The following is a 21,532-nucleotide window of genomic DNA, read 5'->3' on the forward strand; positions in this document are numbered from 1 at the left end:
AAGAAAAATAGACTAATTTCTATTAAAATTGAGTCTAATAATTTATTTGGATCAAAACCTAAACTAGTCGACCAGTCAATCAATAAAACCAACTAATTTAATTTGATTTTAAAAATAGTGTGCAGAACTTATATATATATATATATATATAATGATATGATTGAATTATGCAAACAAAGTGCTTACTAAAAATGACTTTATTATAAAATAATAATAAAAAATCCCATTACCACATTTTCATGGTGAATTTTTTTGTATAAATATTATTTAAGAATAAACATTTCATTGATTCACTACAAGAAAATAGGGCAAATAACACGAAGCTTTTTGCGACGGGGTAAATGCTGTCGCAAAAAATGGTTTTTTGCGACGAAGTGTAGTTGTCGTTGTCGTCGCCAAAAAAAGTCTGTTACGACGGCGTGTATCTGCCATTGAAAAAAATGACCTTTTGTGATGGTACTGACCCCGTTGCTAATGACTGTAAAGGAAAAATGCAGGAACATTTGCGATGCATGGTTTACCATCGCAAAAAATATTATTTTACGACGGGAAAAAGTTACTGTCGCAAATAGTGGACCATTTGTGACGACAAAAGCCCATCACAAACAAATATTAGTAAAACGGCGTCGTTTTGATTGGTTAATATGTATCATTTGTGACGGTTGAATTATATTGTCGCAAAAAATAAAAATTTTGTATCCCGCTCATTTGTATCCCTTTCGCGGTCAAGTGTGCCCCAAAATCCCTAAAATCGCCCAAATCCTCAAAATTTGAAACCAAAATCCCCAAAATCCCTAAAATTCTGAAACTAAAATCCTCAAAATCCCTACTCGCATTCAGCATTGTCAGAGTGACGAAGGTGAACGGCGGCCTTCGTCGGAGTGACGAGCAGCAGTGACTGTAAACGAGTTTTGTGCTCCAAATCTCACTCCACTCTCAACTGTCTTCCACTCTCAACTCCCTCCTCCTTCCATTTCCTCCTCTAGATCTTATTCCCGTCGGAGCTTCCTTGTCAGAATTGCCGAGTTTCGTGCTCTAGATCTTACACACACTCTCCCTCTCTGCTTTATTCGATCTCAGCTCTATCCCAAACTTCACCCTCTCCTTGTCTCTACACAGAATTTCCGCGATTCGATTCGCCATTAAAGCTCAGATCCAAAACCTAGAGTTCTGTTTCTCTTTCTTAGAGGTCGTCATCGGACTCGCCGTTCAAATTTTCTCCTAATCGCATTTTTTACCTTCTTCTTTATCGGTATGTTGATAATTTCTCTCTATCGCTCTCTCAATATCTTCTTCTGTGTCTAATTGATGTTAATTATATGAAAAATGTTGTTTCTTTGAGGCATTATATGCATAAAACATAGGGGAAATAACATTTTAGTGTTGATTTGTTAAGAATTTCAAATTAATGGTATCTTTCGAATTTTTTTCTCTCATGTTGGTGATCATAATTAGAGAAAATCCTTCTTCTTCTTCTTCTTTTTTATTTTTTGTTTTTTTATTTTTGGAGGGAATCAAAGAAATGGCTTCTTTTGTGGAGCTATTTTTTTTCAGGAAGTTTTAATTAGGGCCCTCAATCTTCTTTCTGAAATTTCTACAGCAGGTTTTGTTTTCCAGGAAGATTTTTCTTCTGTCTGTTGGTTGATGCATTCATAAATCAGAAAAATTGTGCTATGAGATTTTATAAATTATCTAGCTTTTTTTGAAGCATAACAACTGAATATGTCAATTAAGTTCTTGAACCACCCCAGTTGTCTTTTTTCCCAAAGATTTGCTTGTTAAACCAATTTTTTTGTTGCTTTTTTTAATCAATGAAAACTATTAACAAAGCTTCTACCAATAAAATTTGTCTCTTGTTACAAAAAATATATGCAATGAAAATTTGGCTTTGTTTTGAATAGTGGCAGCTAACCACCTTAGGAAACTATGATGAGCTCAAACTTTATTGAAGTCTGTTTATCGTGCATTGTGTATAGTTCTCGAGATTTTCATGGGTTTGAAATAACTATGATTGGCTAGTTGCAACTTATATATAAATTTTTTTAGGGCAGTGGGAACTAAATGAATTAAATATCTGTAAACGTTGATTATTCACATGGCAGTTGTTGAGTCTTTTAAAAGTAATATTTAAATTTGCCCCTCTGTCTCTCACCTTATCCACGCACGAGAAAGAGAGAGAGGGGGGGAGAGAGATGTTGGTGCAAATTGTTTTCATTTTTCCTTTAATAATGAAGGGCTAGATGGATGTAGTTCAGAAAATTGTTCTTGTTACAAATTTCTTTACAAGGTTCTTACTAATTTCCACTACAAACTAGAAATTTATTTAACAAAATGTTTGCTGATAAATTTATTTACCCAAACTTGTAGGAATGGGCCATAATTTAAATGGGGTTTCATTGAAACTTGTAAATTTTAAAAAAGGGAACATGTAAGAGTTTTTGAATTAATTCTGGGTATGTCAAAATTCTGGGAATAGATATTGATTATGGCCTCGTTTGGGAAGTGGCTATTTTAGTAGGCTATTTGGCTTTTTGACTATTTTAGTAGGCTATTTTAGTTTTGTGTTTGGGAAGTTGGGTTAAATTTTTATTTGAGTTGGTGTATTAAAAAATGTGTTGAAAAGATGTTTGTAATTAAAATGACCATTTTGTCCCTACAATTATATTTTTTTTAATTTCCGGCTGAGGGGCAAAATAGTAATTGAGCTGTTGATGTAACCATTTCCGGCTCAGCGCTCCGCCTATATTTTTTTTTTTGGAAAATCAAGAAAAAAGTTGCTACAGTGTAGGCTTTTGGGCTGATTTTCAAAATTAGGCTATAATAGCCTGAAACTCATGTTCCCAAACAGCGTCTATATCTAGGCAGAACCTCATTATTTTCCTTCTCTTCTCTTCCTTTTCTCCCCTTTTTTTTTTTTAGCTCACTATTTCATAATTTTATTTTTTTTGTTAGGTCATTTTTTCTACTAATTTTTTTCCTTTTGCTTCTAGGTTCTAGTTTTCTTCTCTTGTCCTTCATATTCTCTGATTTTCTGCTCTGTTTTGTTAATTTTCTATTTTGATTTTCTCTTCCCTTCTGCTGGTTTGCTGTTATCTGGAAATTGGAACAATTGTTGTGGAGTTCTCATGCATAAAAAGTTCCAAATTGAGCATAACAAAGCTTAAAATGAGAAGTAGACCAAGCATATAAAGTATCTTGAGGGTTATGACGTGTGCAACCTCGTTTTCAGGTTTCAAGAAAAACAGGTCATTCCTCTCTCTCTTTCTCTCTTTCTCTCTAAAATTTTTCTACCTAAAACTCCTTTGCACTTTCCCTTGATTGGTTGATTTTTAATTCATTTTTTATATGCATATGTTTTTCCCTTTTTATATGCTACAGCACAAGCTTTTTTGCACCTAGGGAAACAAGTTTTATTTTTTTTTTTCATCATACTGCTATTGCTTAATTAATCTAATGGGTTGGTGCAAATTAATTTATAGACATTATATCATTATCAATTGTTATTTTTATGAATGATATTTTGTTAGTAAAGGAGTCTATGAATTGATTGGAATAAAAGAAAAGGGCTATTGAGATCAAGAAAGCCCCCTACTTTGATGGCTTGTATTGTGTGTGGTATGGTGTGTCATTCCACATCAAGTAGCACCCTTATTTAGAGAATTTGTTTTTTGCTTCAATTCTAATATTATAATTTCAGGCAGCCCATTGCAAGGGTGCAGGGACCCTGCTCACCCAGGTTGGACAATTGTTGATTGAATTTCAAATTGTTGATGTATGCAACTAATAATGATAGTGATGATCATAAATGAGCATGAATTTTTTTTTTTGTATGTTGCAACTGAATTTTTATCATGGATTTTGAATTTCTTTCTACTTAAAGGTTGTAGGAATTTTCAAGATGGTGGTCCTTCCAATCCTATGCCAACTTGCTAATGAGTATGGGCGAAAACCACTGCTCATTCTCACTTTATCTACAACTATAGTCCCTTTTGGTATTGTTTCTATGAACATTTGTACACTGACCAAAACTTTATGTTGAACAATTCTAACTGCATTTGATGTTGGTATCTGCATTTAGCTGTGAAAATTTCCTTTGGTATAAACTAGAGTGGTGATACTTGAAAGCTAAGAATCACAAATATTTCTATAGAAGAGGTTTGTCGTGTTGTACATGTATATTGGACACACTTCTGTATATTAATGTTCTGCAATTATTTTTCATTTTTTTATAGTGCAATTGTTTCATGCTGTTACATGAATGATGATTTTTAAGTTATGGAATATATGGCATTTGTGATGACCGGGTCTTGTTTTTTCTTTCTTTTACTTTCTTCTTCATTTTGTTCTCTTCTCGCACTCATTGAGTTTGAAACATTCGAGGTTATGCCCAAACAAAGTCTTTGTTCTTGTTTGATTCGGTGTTGAAGTTCCTTTATTCCCGGGGAGCGTGAAGTCAGGTCCGGAGTGCCGAGGGTCGAGCCAACAATTTTTCTGGGCTGCTTGGCTAGCCGCACGTGCGGGGGCCTAGGGCCGCACGTGCGGGTTGTGAGGCTGCACATGCGGATTTCAGGGGGGATGGGATGCTGCACACTGCCTAAAAGGCATGTGCGGAGGGAGGTGCGGCAGAGGGCCACCGCACGTACGGAGATGAAGGCCGCACGTGGGGGAAGGGGCACTCCGGACGTATGGGAAGGGGCGCTCTGGACGTGCGAGAAGGGGCGCCGCACGTGCGGAAGACGGGCAATCCGAATCTCTATTTTTTGTATGTCTTTTGGCTGAAATTATATCACATTTTGAGCTTCTTCCTCTCACTCTAAACCTCATTTCTCTCATCCTTCTCTCTTGAAACACTCATCAAAACACTAAAACACCTTGATTCTTGAAATCCTTGGGTTTAGATCATCATCATCTCTCTCAATCTTGAAGATCTAGGGCAAGAGCTTCTCTTGGTGTGGTAGAAATCCAGCTCCCTCTCTCTTCCTTGAAGTTAGGGTTTCATCTCCTTTCCTCCATCAAACTTTGAGGTAGGGAAATTCCTTGAGTTACATATATATTTATGTTAGATTTGGTTGATTTAAAGGTTTTATTAATGATATTGAAAGTTAGTCTTGTCTCATAAATGCTAGGGTTTCAAAAGTGGGATTGATCTCTCTCCCTTCCTAAACTATCTTCTTGAGGTTTTTAACTCACATAATAGGATGTGTGATTTCTTGAGAGAAAACCCTTTCAAAAGAGAGGGAGATGTTTGTTTTGGTTTTTAACATAAAACCCTAGAAATTTTGGGGATTTTGAAAGATGTAAACATGTTTAGGGGTATCTTGTTGTTTTGTATTAAGAAAGTGAACTTTCATCATGCGTTTAGCAAAAATGACAATTTACTTGGTATATGAGAAATGAGATATTATTTTAACATTATTGTTAAACATTTGAAAGTGTATTGTTGTGAAATAACAAATGGTTGTGCACCTTGGATAGTGAAATTGTAAACATTGGAGTTGATGTTTGAAAGGCATCACATGTGGCCTTGAAGGGTACTTGTTGTGAATTGGGCATGATGAGAGATTGTTATTGCTATAAATTGATGGCATAGTCATTTGTGAAATAATATTGAGGAGAAGAAATGAATAACATAGTAAATTGATATTGTTGTAGAGATGTTTGAAATTGAGAAATGTTATGAGATATTATGTATTGCATCATGTTCTTGTTCAATTTATTATCATTATCGCACATCTTGACATGAATGGGAGAACGTTTACTTTGAGAAAGATTATGTTGTAATGAAAACTATGGAAAATGTTTAAGGGTAAGTCCGGTTAGGAGGTATAGATGAATTGATAAGTTGGCCTAAGTGTCCGAGGTGAAAGACCGAAAACACGAGCGGAGGAGGTACCACTTCCCTTCTGGTTAGCAACCGGTAAAGTGGGGTTATTGGTAGTGCTTGTTGAGTTTACTTGCAGACACCAACCTAGGGATTACATGTGTCGTATTTAACGTCCTCTTATGATTTAAAACTTGAATTTTTGAAAATGGATGAGATTGCAAAAATGTTAATGAAAAAAAAACATGGTGTTTTTCGAGAAAAGAATGATATAACATTATTTTGAAAATACATTGCATCGCACTTGCACTTGCATTTAATATTGGATGTCCTACATAAATGTATATACTTTTTTAGGGATTTCTCTACTGGGCTTATTGCTCACCCCTATGAGATTTTGGTGCAGGTAAAGATGTGGTGATCTTGCCGAATTGATGGCGTGAATAGTCTTGTGAAGAGTAGATTGCTCTCTTATTTTTGTTGTAAATTTTTGTAAGCCAAGGTCTAGACGTGTATGGATCCGAGAGACCATTTTGTATAACCAGGCTATTGCCTTGGAAGATGTAAGCCCTTAAGGGCATTTTATTTGTTTTGAGACTAGATGTTTCACATGCTATAGATTCATGTGTTTTTTTTTATATCGTTGAATGTATACCCGCATATGAAACTTTTGTATTAACTCTTTTATTAACTACGCAATGATGATAGGATTATTGATATTGTTTAGTGAATGTCAATTAAGGTGGTTAGTTCACATTGATTTATTTCGGGGCGTTACAGCATTTTAATTTTAACTAATATTATGTTGCTTTTATTTTACTTTTGAACAAGCGTCATAGGCGTATCATGTCCGGCATTTTTTTTTTTTGTTGGAAGTCGTCGTGTCGGCTTGTCGCTTGTCCTTGTTTGTGCTACTTATGTTGAAAGTTAAATGTTAGTTAGTTCTTTGTTAAGCTTAATTCTTAATTTTCATTTTCAGCTGTTCCAACATACAAGCACCATCTTAGACAGCCCTTAGCTCTAAAGAGACTCTAATTTAACTAAAAATTGAATCAAGAAAAAATTTCTTGAAAGTAAGACATGTTGCAGAGCTTCTGCTATCTCTTTATCATCATCATTCAACCAAAGGATTGTGTATGATAAGACATTTGTGGTTTCTAATTGATGTCAATTTTCAAGCTTCATGAGTGACACAAGATAATTGGCAGATGCAGCGTGGCCTAGATGCCAGGACAATATGCACAAAACATATGATTTTCCTTCTAATGAACATTTTATGTGCCATAATGTGTTAATTAACTTACTTTAATACAAGCGCCTGAAGTTAATGACTTAGCTTCAAAGAGTTTATGTTTTCAAATTGATCGATGATTATTTCCAGTAGGCACATGTGAGTATATTATGATGTACGAATTACCACATTGATTCATAATGATCACTTTGCTCACTTTCCTATTTTGCTATTTCAGTTTTGCTTGCTATCAATGAGTCAAAGGCCTCTGTTTATGCTTATTACGTTCTTCGTACAATTTCATACATTATAAGTCAAGGGAGTATTTTCTGCATTTTTGCTGCTTATGTGGTAAGGGTTCTTCCTCAATGCTAATTAACAAAAAAATTACAACAAGTGTGGGGTTATTTGAAATCACATTTTCCCTCTCTAGCAGGCAGATGTTGTCGAAGAAGATAAGAGGGCAGCATTATTCAATTGGATTACTGGCATCTTTTCTTTCTCACATGTATTGGGAAATGTCCTTGCACGTTGTAACAACCCTCATACTGTTTACCGACTTATGACTGATTGTTACCGTTAAACTGAATTGATTACGACTGATAATTGAACTGATTAAAGTACGGAACTGACTGACTGAAATTTGGAAACCGAATTGATTGAGTATATGTTAGTTAAATTGCATTCTATCTGTTTGACTGGATGATTATCTGTTCATGCTTATATGTTTAAACTGCTAATTGAAGGCCATATCGGCGGCCGAATTAGAAACCGATTGATGTTCCATGATCCTCAGAATTAATGTGATTTTATGGTATATTTATCTGAAAATTGATTAGGTATGATTAAATTAGATTAAAATTAGTTAATTGCAATAGTTGCTCTATTTACCTTATTGCCATTGTTAGTGGGCCCTTATTATAACATGTTAGAGCCTTGGTATGCTTGAATCAAACATTTTGCTCAGCTCATTTCTTGCTTTTGCCGACTAGAGGGAGAGAGTTAAGGAAGAGAGTTAGATTTCACCTCTTTTGGCTTGGTTTTGCTTGGAAATTGAAGAAATTGTTAAGGAGATTGCATATTTGAGCTCCCTTCTTGAACTACAAGACTAAAGGTAGCTCCATTGTCTTCTTGTTCATGTTTTGAGTTGATTGTTGCATGGTCCAGGTTAGATTGTAGAAGCTAAGTCATGTTTTGGGTCATTAATGTTGAATTGAAGCTTGATTGTTGCATGCATGTTGCCGTTCTTGAGTTTTGAGGTTGTAAGTTCATGTTTCCTCACATGCATGTCCATAATTTTGTAATGGTCCATGATTTCATCATGTTTTGGAAACAATTAGCTCCTTAGAGCATAAATTGAAGCTTTGAAATTGGTTTGAATTCATGCATGTTTGCATGTTCTTCATATTCTTGAAATTGGGTTTGAATATGGTTTTAATTGACTCACCTTTGGGGCTTGAATTCATAAATTGAGCTTTGAAACTTGTTATACATTGAATTTAGTTGTGTTTTCCAGAATTTGGGCCCAAGAGGTCGAGTTTGGAGTGGTAGAATGCTTGGTTTGAGCTTGGGAGGCAGATCTGGAAATTCCAGATTTGGCTTCCTCGCTCGAGCGAAGGATTACCCGCTCGAGCGAGCACCTTTGTCCAGGGCTCCGCTCGAGCGACCATCGAGCGACCATCGCGCGCAAAATCTCAGCATCCAGTATTTTTACTGTTTTGCAGACCGCTCGAGCGAAGGATTACTCGCTCAAGCGAAGCCTTTGATTTTGGACTTACGCTCGAGCGGAGAAAGTCTCGCTCGAGCGAGGCTCCTAGTTTCAGCAAACCTTGCGAAATGTTTTCTAAGTGTATTTTTGCATCCTCATCCCATCCTAGGCATTCTTAGGCCTAGTTTAAGACATTTAGATGAGGATATCGTTGTAGAACACACCAAGGCAAATTAGGGATTAAGTTATGATATTTCCCAACTATGTAGCTTAGTGTGTGTTCAACCTGTGAACTGTGTAGGGTTGGCAACTGGGGAGACACGCTCTAGCATACTGTAGCCCAGAACTCTGTGAGTAACAATTGTGTAAAGATATGTTCAACTGATATCTTTTGAATATTGAACTGAACTGTTTACTGAACTGGTATTACTGAATGAATGTATGTCCTTTATTTCTGAACTGTACTGTGGCATCCTTAGTACCTACTGTTTACTGTTACTGTTACTGTTACAGAGATCTCTGTCGGTTCCCTCGTGGAACCACTACTGTTTACTGACTGATGGCCATCATTACTGTTCGGTCTTTTAAGACCTACTGTCACTGTTATGCTAATGGATGTACCACATATGACTGTTTACTATACTGAACAACTAAAATACTGATTGAATTGAACTGTTTTCATTACTGTAAGGACATTCATTCTAAACCCCTTTACGCTTTATGTTATTCACTGGGCTTTAGCTCACTGCTCATATATATATGTAGATGTACAAGCACCAGATCGGAGCTAGGAGCGTCAGGGTAACTCCAGTTTTGTCAAGCCAGCCTTTGTGCCTCACTGCGAGGTTCCGAGTTGCCATGCTATGGCTTTGGGGTGTTTTGTTTGTTTCCCCCGTCTGTCTCCATACTGTTTGGATTATTGTATAGACTGTCTGTTGCTAACTGTACTGTTATCAAGGGATTAGGTCCCTGTACTGTGTGACTGTAAATTTTGTATAGACTGTACTGTTTGTGTATGTATGAATGCATGAAAAATCTTTTTGGCATACAGACTGTCACAGCTCAATGGACACTATTTACTTACTGTATTGGCTTCCGCCAGGCCCTGCACTCTGTTTTACTGTATTACTGTTAAGCAGGCCTTCGGTAATCTCCGATTACTGGCCGGTTACGGTGCTAAACCCATAGGGCCGGGTTTGGGTCGTGACACACGTTTTCTGCCTGAAGATTTCATTTTTGAGGTATGTTGGTGTTGTGACTTTCGACATTTGCTTATGGTGAATCTCTTAATCATCCTTATATTGTTTTAGTCCTTCTAATAATGCTTATTGTTTCAGGTTTCAATTGCTTTGTTATTCTTTTGTCCGCTTTACATGCACCTGTTTCTGGTTGAGACAGTCCAATCAACTCCAAGACATCGCCAACATGCTCCTTGGTTGCACGAGGCACTGAAGATTGTCAAGGAACGATACAATTTAATGAGGCATGCAACAACTATTGTTATAAGCAGGTGCTTTTATCTGTAAACCATCAGTGATGCTTTTAGTGCCCAATCCCAACTAAATTTTGCTAGATCTTATGGTGACATGCAATTGTTATTCAAGTCCCTTTGCTACCTCTACAGTACTATCTGAAGGCAGCCTTTGGTTTCAACAAAAATCAATTTTCAGAAATTCTGATAATGGTGGGAATATGATTAATTGTTTCCCAGGCATTCTTTCTAAAGATCATTTTCTTTTCTTTTGTCACTTTAACAGAAGGAGCCCATTAACTCTACTTTTTGAAATGTTCTTTAAATCTGGAGTTTCTCTACTCACCATATGTTTCTTATCATGGCATTGTTTCAAGATTCTGATTCTTCCTCGCATCAATCCATTTGTTGGAGCAAAACCGATACTTTGCATAACCTTACTTTCATCAATAGCTTATGTGAGTTGTCCTTTATTTACTTAATTTAAGTCCCTGCAGCTTTGGACTTAATCATAGTCAAAAGTATGTATAAATTTTATCTCATGGAAGTGTTTTATGGCTTGGCATGGGCTTCTTGGGTATGTACTCTTATATAATAAATGTGTAGTTAGCACCAGTTTTGAAACTACATTATGGGTAATTACATGTTCCACCATTAAACTTCCTCCTAAAATTTCGCTTTAGTCTCTCATTTTTAGTAAAGACGACCTACATCATTATTGTAATTTAGGTTCTAATTCCTTGCAAAAGATACAAGAAAATTTATTTTCTCATGAAAGTTGGTATATGTTATAACTTTCTCTCAAAAAAATTATCTTAACCAAACACATACTAAAAAAATAATTTTTCATTTGAGGTGTTGACGCCCTAAAATCACCAAACGATGTCGGAGTAGCACGAAACTTGGCACACACGACTGCCTAGGCACGAGAGACTTGTGGAAGAAGACGGGACTCGAATCGAATTCTCGATTTGGGAGTTAGAGCCAGATTTCACTCTAGACAAACAAGTTTCTTAAAACACTTAGAATTTGAGGTGTTAGCGCACCAAAATCACCATATGGTGTCGGAGTAGCACGAAACTTGGCATACACGACGGCCTAGGCACAAGAGACTTGTGGGAGAAGACGAGACTTGAATCGGGTTCCCGGTTTGGGAGTTAGAGCCGAATTTCACTCTTAAGAAACAAACTAGTTTCTTAAGAAACTTATAATTTGAGGTGTTAATGCCCTAAAATCACCAAATGGCGTCGGATGAGCACGAAACTTGGCATAGACGACCGCCTAGGCACGAGAGACTTGTGGGAGAAGACGTGACTCGAATCGAATTCTCGGTTTGGTAGTTAGAGCCGGATTTCACTCTAGACAAACTAGTTTCTTAAAAAACTTAGAATTCGAGGTGTTAACGCACCAAAATCACCAAACAGCGTCAGAGTTGCACGAAACTTGGCACACACGACTACCTAGGCACTAGAGACTGGTGAGAGAAGACGAGACTCGAATCGGGTTCCCGGGTTGGGAGTTAGAGCCGAATTTCACTCTTAAGAAACAAACTAGTTTCTCAAGAAACTTATAATTTGAGGTGTTAATGCCCCAAAATCACTAAATGGCGTTAGAGTAGCACGAAACTTGGCACACATGACCGCCTACGCATGAGAGACTTGTGGGAGAAAACGAGACTCAAATCAGGTTTCCAGTTTGGGAGTTAGAGTCGGATTTCACTCTTAAGAAATAAATTAGTTTCTTAAGAAACTTAGAATTTGAGGTGTTAATGTCCCAAAATCATCAAACGGCATCAGAGTAGCACGAAACTTGGCACACACGACCATCTAGGCACGAGAGACTTGTGGGAGAAAACGGGACTCGAATCGGGTTCCCGGTTTGGGAGTTAGGGCCGAATTTCCGTCTAGGCAAACTAGTTTCTTAAGAAACTTAGAATTCGAGGTGTTAACGCTCTAAAATTACTAAACGGCATCAGAGTAGCATGAAGCTTGGCACACACGACCTCCTAGGCACGAGAGACTTGTGGGAGAAGACGAGACTCAAATCGGGTTCTCGATTTTGGAGTTAGGGTCGGATTTCACTCTAAGGAAACTAATTTCTTAAGAAACTTAGAATTCGAGGTGTTAATGCCCCAAAATCACCAAACGATGTCGGAGTAACACAAAACTTCGTACACATGGCTGCTTAGGCACGAGAGACTCGTGGGAGAAGACAGGACTCGAATCGGATTCCCGGTTTGGGAGTTAGAGTCGGATTTCACTCTAAACAAACTAATTTCTTAAGAAACTTAGAATTCGAGGTGTTAACGCCCCAAAATCACCAAATAGCGTTGAAATAGCGTGAAACTTGGTACACACGACCACCTAGGCACGAGAGACTTGTGGAAGAAGACGGGGCTCCAATCGGCTTCCCTGTTTAGGAGTTAGAGGCGGATTTCGGTCTAGGCAAACTAGTTCATTAAGAAATTTGAATTCGAGGTGTTGATGTCCCAAAATCTCCAAACGGCGTCGGATTAGCACCAAACTTGACACACACGACCGCCTAGGCATGAGAGACTTGTGGGAGAAGGCTGGGCTCGAATCGGGTCCTCGGTTTGAGAGTTAAAGCCGGATTTCACTATAGGCAAACTAGTTCCTTAAGAAATTTGAATTGGAGGTGTTGACGCCCCAAAATCACCAAACGGCGTCGAATTAGCACGAAACTTGACACACACGACCGCTGAGGCACGAGAGACTTGTGGGAAAAGACGAGACTCGAATCGGGTTCCCGATTTGGGAGTTTGAGCCGAATTTCGGTATAGGCAAACTAGTTCCTAAAGAAATTTGAATTCGAGGTGTTGACGCCCAAAATCTCCAAACGGCGTCGAATTAGCACGAAACTTGACACACACGACCGCCTAGGCACGAGAGACTTGTGGGAGAGGACGGGGCTCGAATCGGGTTCTCAGTTTGGGAGTTAGAGCCGGATTTTGATCTAGGCAAACTAGTTCCTTAAGAAATTTGAATTGGAGGTGTTGACGTCCCAAAATCACCAAACGGCGTCCGTTTAGCATGAAACTTGGCACACACGACCATCTAGGCACGAGAGACTTGTGGGAGAAGACGGGATTCCAATCGGGTTTCCGGTTTGAGAGTTAGAACCAGATTTCTGTCTAGCCAAAATTATTTACTTAATTATCTTTGTAATTATATAGTAGTTAATTTTTTATGTTTTTTTTGTAATTAAAATATTAACACATAATTATATTGTCATTAATTATTTTTATTTTTTATTTTCAGATATTTCCCGAGTAGGAGTTGGCTTCTTGTGAAATGCTTGCGTGTGAAGATTGCGACTAACTTTTGTTTTTGTTCCACGGAAGAATCATGAGGAAAACTTTTGTTTTTCATTTACGTTATTTTGAATTGTGAACAACATTATGTATTTAAACATTATATATGTATTATGCAACATTATGTAGTGAGATAGTTTTGCTGATGTATTGTTATGAATGCAAGAATATTTTTATTATTGATGAATTGTTATTTTTATACTGAAATTTTTATATTATTATGTAATTATTGGTTTCTTTTTCAGTTATTTTTTATTTAATACATGTAATTTTCATATTTTTATTGCAGTTTTTTTTTTTTGGTGACGGCACCACACCGTCTCAAAAAACATTAGAACCAATTTTTTTTTGCGACGTAGGCATTGCCGTCGCAAAAAATATTGACAACAGTTGAAACGAAAAACCTTTCGCGACGGTATTCTTTGTCGTCGTAAATAATCTTTAGGAATGGCAGGTATTCCATTGCAATAAAAAACACTTTCGAGACGGCATTTTTGCCGTCACAAATAACACTGTTAGCGACAGCAAAATAGTGCCGTCGCAAAAATTTTCAAATTTTTACATATTAATGTCAACAGCAGAATTTCGTCACAAAAAGATAATTTTACCGTCGCAAAAAAAAGCGATGACATGGTGTCGTTACTAAAATTATTTAGTAACGTTGTTTATTGTGACTTCTCATTTGTTGCCGTTAAAAAGTCAATTGTCATTGTAAAAAAATTTTAAAACGAAGTTTTAAATATACGCGACGATAAAAATTTAAAATTTTTGTAGTGATTATTTTTAAGACTTGGTCATGAAACTCATTCAAATTGGATCTTCACTCCTCATTAATAGTCCAACCACTAGCTTTATGAGAGTGGTAGTACTTTTTAACTTTTTCCTAATCCTTTGGCTGACTTGCCATTTCTTTTCTTCTGGCTTTTTTTCTTTACAACAATGATTCATCCCCCCTTTTCCTCCCACCCCCTTTGACCCCCTCTCTCTCTCATTGGTTACTTTTTCTTTTTCTTTTTCTTTTTTTTCCTGCTCCTCCAATCACCACCCGCCACGTGACAAAGGGGGTGAGGGGGTGACCCCCAAAAGGGGGTCCCAAGCATTATTCTTTTCTTTATAAATTTATTCTTGCATTAATTAATTAATATTTTAGCCTGTCCTTGTTGATTGGAGACTGTTATATGGGATCAATGGGGTGTTTGGTGGAGTTTTTTTAAGTTAATTTATGACTTTTGATTTTTAAAAAGTTATTTTGGATTGTTTGGTTAAATTTATTTCAAACAATTTCTGATTCTAACAACTTATTTTAAGTCAAAAAAGTTGATTCTGAGAAACTGCTCACCCCTTACTTCTGATTATCAGCTTCTGCTGTGGACATGTTAATTCACGGTTATACTCTTTGATTTTTTTATTTTTTATTCTTTTAAAAATAGAAAAAAACCCAAATGGACTATAAAATATTATTATTATTTTTTATAAAAAAATATAGACAAATAGTAAATAATAAAAAATAAAAATTAATTGAAAAAGCTACTTCACAGCTTATTTAACAAACACTACTCAGCAACTTAAATCTATAATCCAACAGTTATACCAAACAGATTAACAGCTTCTGATTAAAGTCATAATTTATAATCTGTTGAGTTATAATCTATAATCTGTTTTAACAGTTACACCAAACAGCACCAATGTTCAAAAGAAATTTACTCCTTAGATTTGGTTATCCATCTCACAAGTTCCATCTCTCCCATTTTTATTTTAGATTGGCTGAAACTTTTGAGCGAACGTCTCAAGCGTAACTTTTAAATCCTTAAAAAAATATATAATAATGCACATAAAAATTTCATAGAAAATATAGATAAAAGATAAAAAGTGAGATCTATGTGAAGTTGGCACATATGGGTCCACCTGTTTGTCTCTTATTTAATTGTTTTGTGAATTTTTTTTTTATGCATATAACACAATTGTAAGAATCAGGATCCCCTCTTTATTTACCTTTCTTGACGTCTTACTTGCTGGGTAATCGGACCTACTTTTAGGCCAAATTTTAATGATTCGAACCGTTCACATTTTAAGATTTGTTAAGTATATTATACTTGTAAAAAATCAAGTTGATCGGATATTAAAAAGTATGTGTTTGAAAAACTGTTTATTAAATTTTTTTAAAAATGATTTTTAATTCGATGATCCGAACACATACTTTTTGATATCTGATTAATTTGATTTTTTACAGGTATGATATAATCAACAAATCTTAAAATATGAACGGTTCGGATTATAGAAATTGGGCCTAAAAGTAGACCCAATAGCCCCGCAAGTAAAAAGTCAAGGAGGAAAGTTAAGGAAGGGATCTTGACTCCAATTGTAAAATCAGTTTGAGATTTGGATAGTTTTTATTTTTAATTTTTTTTCCAATTATGTTTATTCTTGACAAATATTAATAAGCAACCCTAAATATTGTTTAATATTAGAACTAGTGTAAGAAATATTTTGAAATTTATGTAAAAATTAAAAGAAGTTTTAAATTTAATGAAATGTGTTTTGAAATCTTTAAACAGTGTTTTGTATTTTTAATTTTTTTTAATCTTTATCATGTGCCTTAGAATGTGTTACCAAATGGCACATAAATGTTTGGTTTGGCTTGATAGAGTGATTTTGGAAAAAGATTTCTAAAAAACTTGTTTAGTTTATAATGTTTTCAAAACAATTTCTAAAATTACTTTCTCTCTCTTACACATCAATTAATCACTTTTTTATTTCTCTCCTCTCTCATTCTTAATCACTTTTTCTCTCACACATCTACTCAATTATAACAAAATACCAAATCATTCCAAACTCCCAAACTCTAAAACTACTTTCAAAATATACAACCAAACAAACTAAAAAAATTTATAAATTTTCTCCCCAAAACAATTTTAAAAAACTACTCTCTCAATACCAAACCAAACATTATTTTTTTGAATAATACTATAAACTCACATTTATCAACTTAGAAATTATTTAAAAATTAATCTCTACTACATCTTACATAGACTCTACATTAATTCTATACTATACAAATTAACCTCAACCATACAATCGTCCATCCAAAAAATTCTAAATGGGTAAGTTTGGATTTCTAGACTTTCTCTTATTTTTTAACTTTTTAATGATTATTAAGATGAATTTGGATGTTTTTACCAGAAGCCAAAACTAAAATATTGAAATAGGCAAAAAAAAAAAAAAAAATCAATAAAAAAATAATAAAAGGTTGGAAAAAATTGGTTCCAAAGGAGACTCACTTCACTCTTTTTTTCTTGTTTTTTTTGGAGTTAGCAACAAGAGCTGAGTGTGGGTCACACAACTCATTATCCAAATATCTAATGTGATGAAAGCTTAATTAGACTAACCAACATTGTTTCACAATTTGTCAAACTACCCTTTCTTTAAATGAATTTATATATTTCTCATTGATTAGTTGATTGCAATAGGTCACCTTCCATTAAACGTCACGCCATGTTTGGATTGAGAAATTTTCCTTGTATGGAGTTGTATAAATTTGTTCGTTAGAAATTTAAACTGGATGTTAAATTTGTTGAGAGAAACGAAAATAAAAATAGTTATACATATTTAATTTTTTTATGGAGTAATCAAAAAATATTTTTAGGTAAATATATTTTGATGTTCTTCTCATTTCTAACCTTAAGGGTTTGGCTTGATAGCTAGTCACTTGCCTCTTACGCCTTGTTTGTTTTACTGGATATAAAATGAAAGATATAATATGATGTGAGATTTAGTCAGGATATATAATGAATAGGATATAGGTATTGGATAATATATTCACATTGATATATAACATTGGATATATATTATCCATGTTTGTTTTACAAAATATATTATAGGATATAAACAAGTAATTTCCAAGATTGCCCTCGTAATATTATATTATATTAAATTCAAAATTTATATTAAATTATATTATATTCAATTCAATTCAATAATATTATATTATATTAAGGCCTAGTTTGGGAAGACTAAATAAGTGTAGTTTTTGACTTTTTATGAAATATGGGTTGGGTTTGGATTGGGTTTGAAGTGATGTGTTAGAGAGGTGATGTGACTTAAATAAGATGATGTGACTTAAATAGGATAGTAACTTTTTGACTTTTTACCTTTTTTCAATCATGCCAAACTTGGCCTAAATTCAAAATTTGTATTAAATTATATTATATTAAATTAAATTCAATAATATTATATTATATTAAATTCAAAATTTGTATTAAATTATATTAAATTAAATTCAATAATATTTATATTAAATTAAATTCAATAATTATATTATATTAAATTTAAAAAATATATTAAATTATATTATGTTAGATAGACAAAAGGGTAAATTGGACTTTTTAAATCATATCCCAACCAAGGGGATATGATATAATGAGGGAGTGGTGGTATTGTATATTCTCCACTTTTATGGGATATACAATCCCATAGTATATTATATCCTCTTTGAAAAAAATTTGTAAACATGAGATATGTAGACCCTACAAGATATAATATCCAATCACACTCTTTATATCCTGTAATCAAACAGGGCGTTAGTGCCTGCAATTATATCTCAAAATTTTTCAAATTTGTGTAGACGGACGCTTTGCATCAGTCTTTAGGATTGGTCAAAGTTTACTCGCATACTTGATTATCAAAAAATATATATATATATTCTTCTCATTTTTCTAATCTAACCAAAAAAAGGACAGAAATTTAATTTTTTACTTCATCTTCTTTTCTTAAATTTTTCCTTTATTTTCAATTCTGCTCACAAATCCAATATCCAAACTATCAAAGAGTTCAATGAGTACTCTTGAGTTTTTTGGCTATTTTAGTCACAAAAGACAAAATAGGCTATTTTAACCACAAAAAATGAAATATCACATCTAATCCATAATCATTACATTCTTCTCTAACAAAAAAAATTAAAAAAGTCAAAAAGTCATTCCCAAACCAAACTTTTTAGCTCAGGTTAAAATAGCCAAAAAAGTCAAAAAGCCAACCCACTTCCCAAACGGAGGCTAAGTTAGACAGGGTTTAACAAATGTTTTTTTTAAAGTATTTTTGCGCATTTTTACTTTTCTTTTTAAAAAATAGTTATTAATAAAGCAAATGCACTTGGAAATTCGTTTGGGAAGCCATGGTTTGGGCTTTTTTGGCTATTTTAGCCACAAAAAACAAAATAGGCTATTTTAGCCATAACAAACAAAACATCACATCCAACCCATAATCATTATATTCTTCTCTCACAAAAAAATTCAAAAAAGCCAAAAAGCCAAAAAGTCCTTCCCAAACCAAGCTTTTAAGCCCAGGCTAAAATAGCCAAAATAGCCAAAAAGCCAAAAAGCCAACCCACTTCCCAAACGGAGGCTTAATAAAGTTTATATTTTTTATAGTGAAAAACTTGAATGAAAAAATTATTTTCTTTCCTTCTATCAACTAGTCATTACTAATAATCAGTGATGGAGTTAGAAAATTAAATCAGAAAAGATATTTTTTAATTACAATTTTAATTTTTTTTTCATAACCAATAATAAGAAGATAAGTAATAATTTTTGAATTAATATTAAGTACAAAAACTTAAATAAAATTACTACAAAAGTATTTCACATAAAATTTTATAATTAACTTCGAGTAAAATCGAAAAAAAAGTATTACGTGTAACTCCTGTATCATGGACAATGTAAAAATAGTCATATATTTAAGTCTTAAAATAAATTATATAATGGTAAGATAAATCAAATTTTTACAAAATTTGAGTAAAAATTTCATATAATAGTGATATCACGTCATTATTGACATATGATATCACCAACCATAGTAAAGCAACATATGAAGGGTGAGCCTCACATGCAAATATAACTAACACTCCTAAAAATTTTTACATATGTATAGTGAGGTTAATTATATTTGCATATCAATAATGATGACTATTACCTTTATATTGAGATTTTTTCATAAAATCTTCATATATAAAAATATAATTTGTTATAGTCACTTCATTTTCAATAAAACATTCACTATTGTTTTTATAAATTTAAAAATACCCTTGACATTTTATTCTAAATATTATTTTTGTTTAAAATTTTATTTATATACATATGTAAAAAAATAAATAAATAAATAAATAATCCAAGGGGCCTGTGCCCCCTAAGCCCTATGTGGCTCCGCCACTGCTAATAGCAAAACTTTTTTTTTTTTTGATTGAAATAGTCAAAAAGTGACTATTCAGTCAAACCAAACAATCATTAGGAAAAAAAACAAAGGTAACGTTTGGTAGAGTTTTCTAAATATGATTTGAGAATAGAGTTGCATTTTGAGTTTGTGAGTTTTGAAATTATGATTTGAGTGTGAAAAATTTGTTTGGTAAAATAGTTTTGAATTGAGTTGTGAATATTTGATGTGACATATGATATTTGATACAAAAATCTACAACTCATAACCAAACACACAACTCAAAATTCTATTCAAAACTCATAAAAAATTTTAAAAAACTCTGAATTTTTTTTTATTTAAAAAATAAAAAATAACATGTGCCAATTGTAAAAAAAAAAAAATTAAAAAAAATATCACTATTTTAGTCAACCGACCGGACGTCTGGGAGGATGACCGGTTAGCCCAAACTTTCTCGCCTTGGAAAGAATTTTTAAAAGTAGGTGTGAAATTAACTTTTAAAATTTGTAAACAAAAAATGGGGGTATAAATATGTTTGGAGAGCTCTACCAAACAGAGTCAAAGACTAAATTTTTGTTAACATAAGCAAAAATTATGAAAGTTTTTATTTTATTTAATAAGAACATCTCCAACTCACCCTCTATAACTTCATATTTGAAGGATTTGTTCTTTCAACCCATCCTCTAAATCCATCTCTATTTGGAAGGAGGATGGGTTGATCCTCTATATTTAGAGGGAAGATCATGAAAAACCCATCCGGAAGATAGCATCCATCCAAAAGAAAATAAATGTTTGTGATTAAAACTTGAATGAGTAGTGATATACTCTATATTTATTTTTTGAATAAAAAAAATTATTTTCATCCTCTTGATGAGAAAATTGGGTTGGAAATGCTCTAAGCAATGTTGTATGAAAGAAAGGCTCTATACATATTAACACAAACTTCTCATCTTGAGTAACGTACCATGGTCATGTTCCTGAGTTTTTTTTTTTTTAATAGTCTAAAAAAAATAATAAATTAGAGAATTGATTCACATTTTAAATTATTTAGGCTTGGTTTGGGAAGTGAGTTAGCTTTTTTGACTATTTTAGCCTGGGCTAAAAAGTTTGGTTTGGAAAGAGTTTTTTGATTTTTTGACTTTTTTAACTTTTTTTGTGAGAGAAGAGTGTAATGATGGGTTGGATGTAATGTTTTGTTTGTTGTGGCTAAAATAGTCTATTTTATTTTTTGTGGCTAAAATAACCAAAAAAATCTCAAATCTTGCTTCCCAAACGGTGCCTTAATAAACTAATCTGCTTTTTGAAATCGCATTTTAAAAATGGGATTTTGAAATTAAAATTGCATATTCAACATGTAATTTCACCTTAAAATCACATGTTGAAAATACAATATATCTTAGTGAAATCTATGTCATCATAAATTGCATTTTCAATTTAAAATTGGATAATGTTTGGTGGCCATAAATTCTGTGGTTCAAATGACTCAAAAATGCCAAAACGACGTCGTTTTAAACGGCGTCGTTTTGACATTTTCAGAGTTATTTTGTACCCAAAACGACGTCGTTTTGACATTTTCAAGTTATTTGAGCCACAGAATTTGTGACCACCAATCATTGCCCTTTAAAATTACATTTTTAAAATGTGATTTTAAAAAACAGGTTAATTTCTCAAATAACTTGAAAAGTGAGTCAATTTTCTAAATTATTTTTGTTTTTATAGAATATTTTTTTTAAAAAAAGCTCCATGTTCCTTGGAGTTTGAACTCTTTG

At 33.7% G+C, this 21,532-nt stretch overlaps 1 protein-coding gene across 4 annotated transcripts; it reads left to right on the forward strand.

The window, feature by feature from the left end:
- The first annotated feature begins 723 nt into the window (after positions 1 to 723).
- Positions 724 to 13,806, forward strand: LOC145789615 (uncharacterized). Of its 4 annotated transcripts, XR_014327718.1 has the most exons (8): positions 727 to 3,245; positions 3,881 to 3,992; positions 7,291 to 7,403; positions 7,486 to 7,579; positions 9,970 to 10,001; positions 10,098 to 10,270; positions 10,609 to 10,689; positions 13,510 to 13,806. XR_014327718.1 is itself a non-coding variant. In XM_082866626.1 (7 exons), the coding sequence occupies exons 2-7, from the start codon at positions 3,899 to 3,901 to the stop codon at positions 13,598 to 13,600; spliced, it is 597 nt and encodes a 198-aa protein (XP_082722752.1). In that variant the 5' UTR covers positions 724 to 1,252; positions 3,881 to 3,898; the 3' UTR covers positions 13,601 to 13,806. The 4 variants fall into 4 exon arrangements, 3 of the variants coding, with proteins under 3 accessions (XP_082722752.1, XP_082722751.1, XP_082722753.1); XM_082866626.1 differs by lacking the exon at positions 10,609 to 10,689 and having other exon boundaries at positions 724 to 1,252; XM_082866625.1 differs by lacking the exon at positions 10,609 to 10,689.
- The last annotated feature ends 7,726 nt before the right edge of the window (positions 13,807 to 21,532 follow it).

The sequence above is a fragment of the Camellia sinensis genome, chromosome 4 (assembly GCF_055761805.1).
Source record: "Camellia sinensis isolate YWXY chromosome 4, ASM5576180v1, whole genome shotgun sequence".
Classification (NCBI taxonomy): Eukaryota; Viridiplantae; Streptophyta; class Magnoliopsida; order Ericales; family Theaceae; genus Camellia; species Camellia sinensis.

Excerpts from the sequence above, each read along its gene's own strand:
- LOC145789615 (XM_082866626.1), top strand. The coding sequence starts at position 3,899 with ATGGTGGTCCTTCCAATCCTATGCCAACTTGCTAATGAGTATGGGCGA. Across the intron at positions 7,404-7,485 it reads GCATTTTTGCTGCTTATGTG|CAGGCAGATGTTGTCGAAGA; the intron begins GTAAGGGTTCTT and ends TTCCCTCTCTAG. Across the intron at positions 7,580-9,969 it reads TGTATTGGGAAATGTCCTTG|CACGTTTTCTGCCTGAAGAT; the intron begins CACGTTGTAACA and ends TGGGTCGTGACA.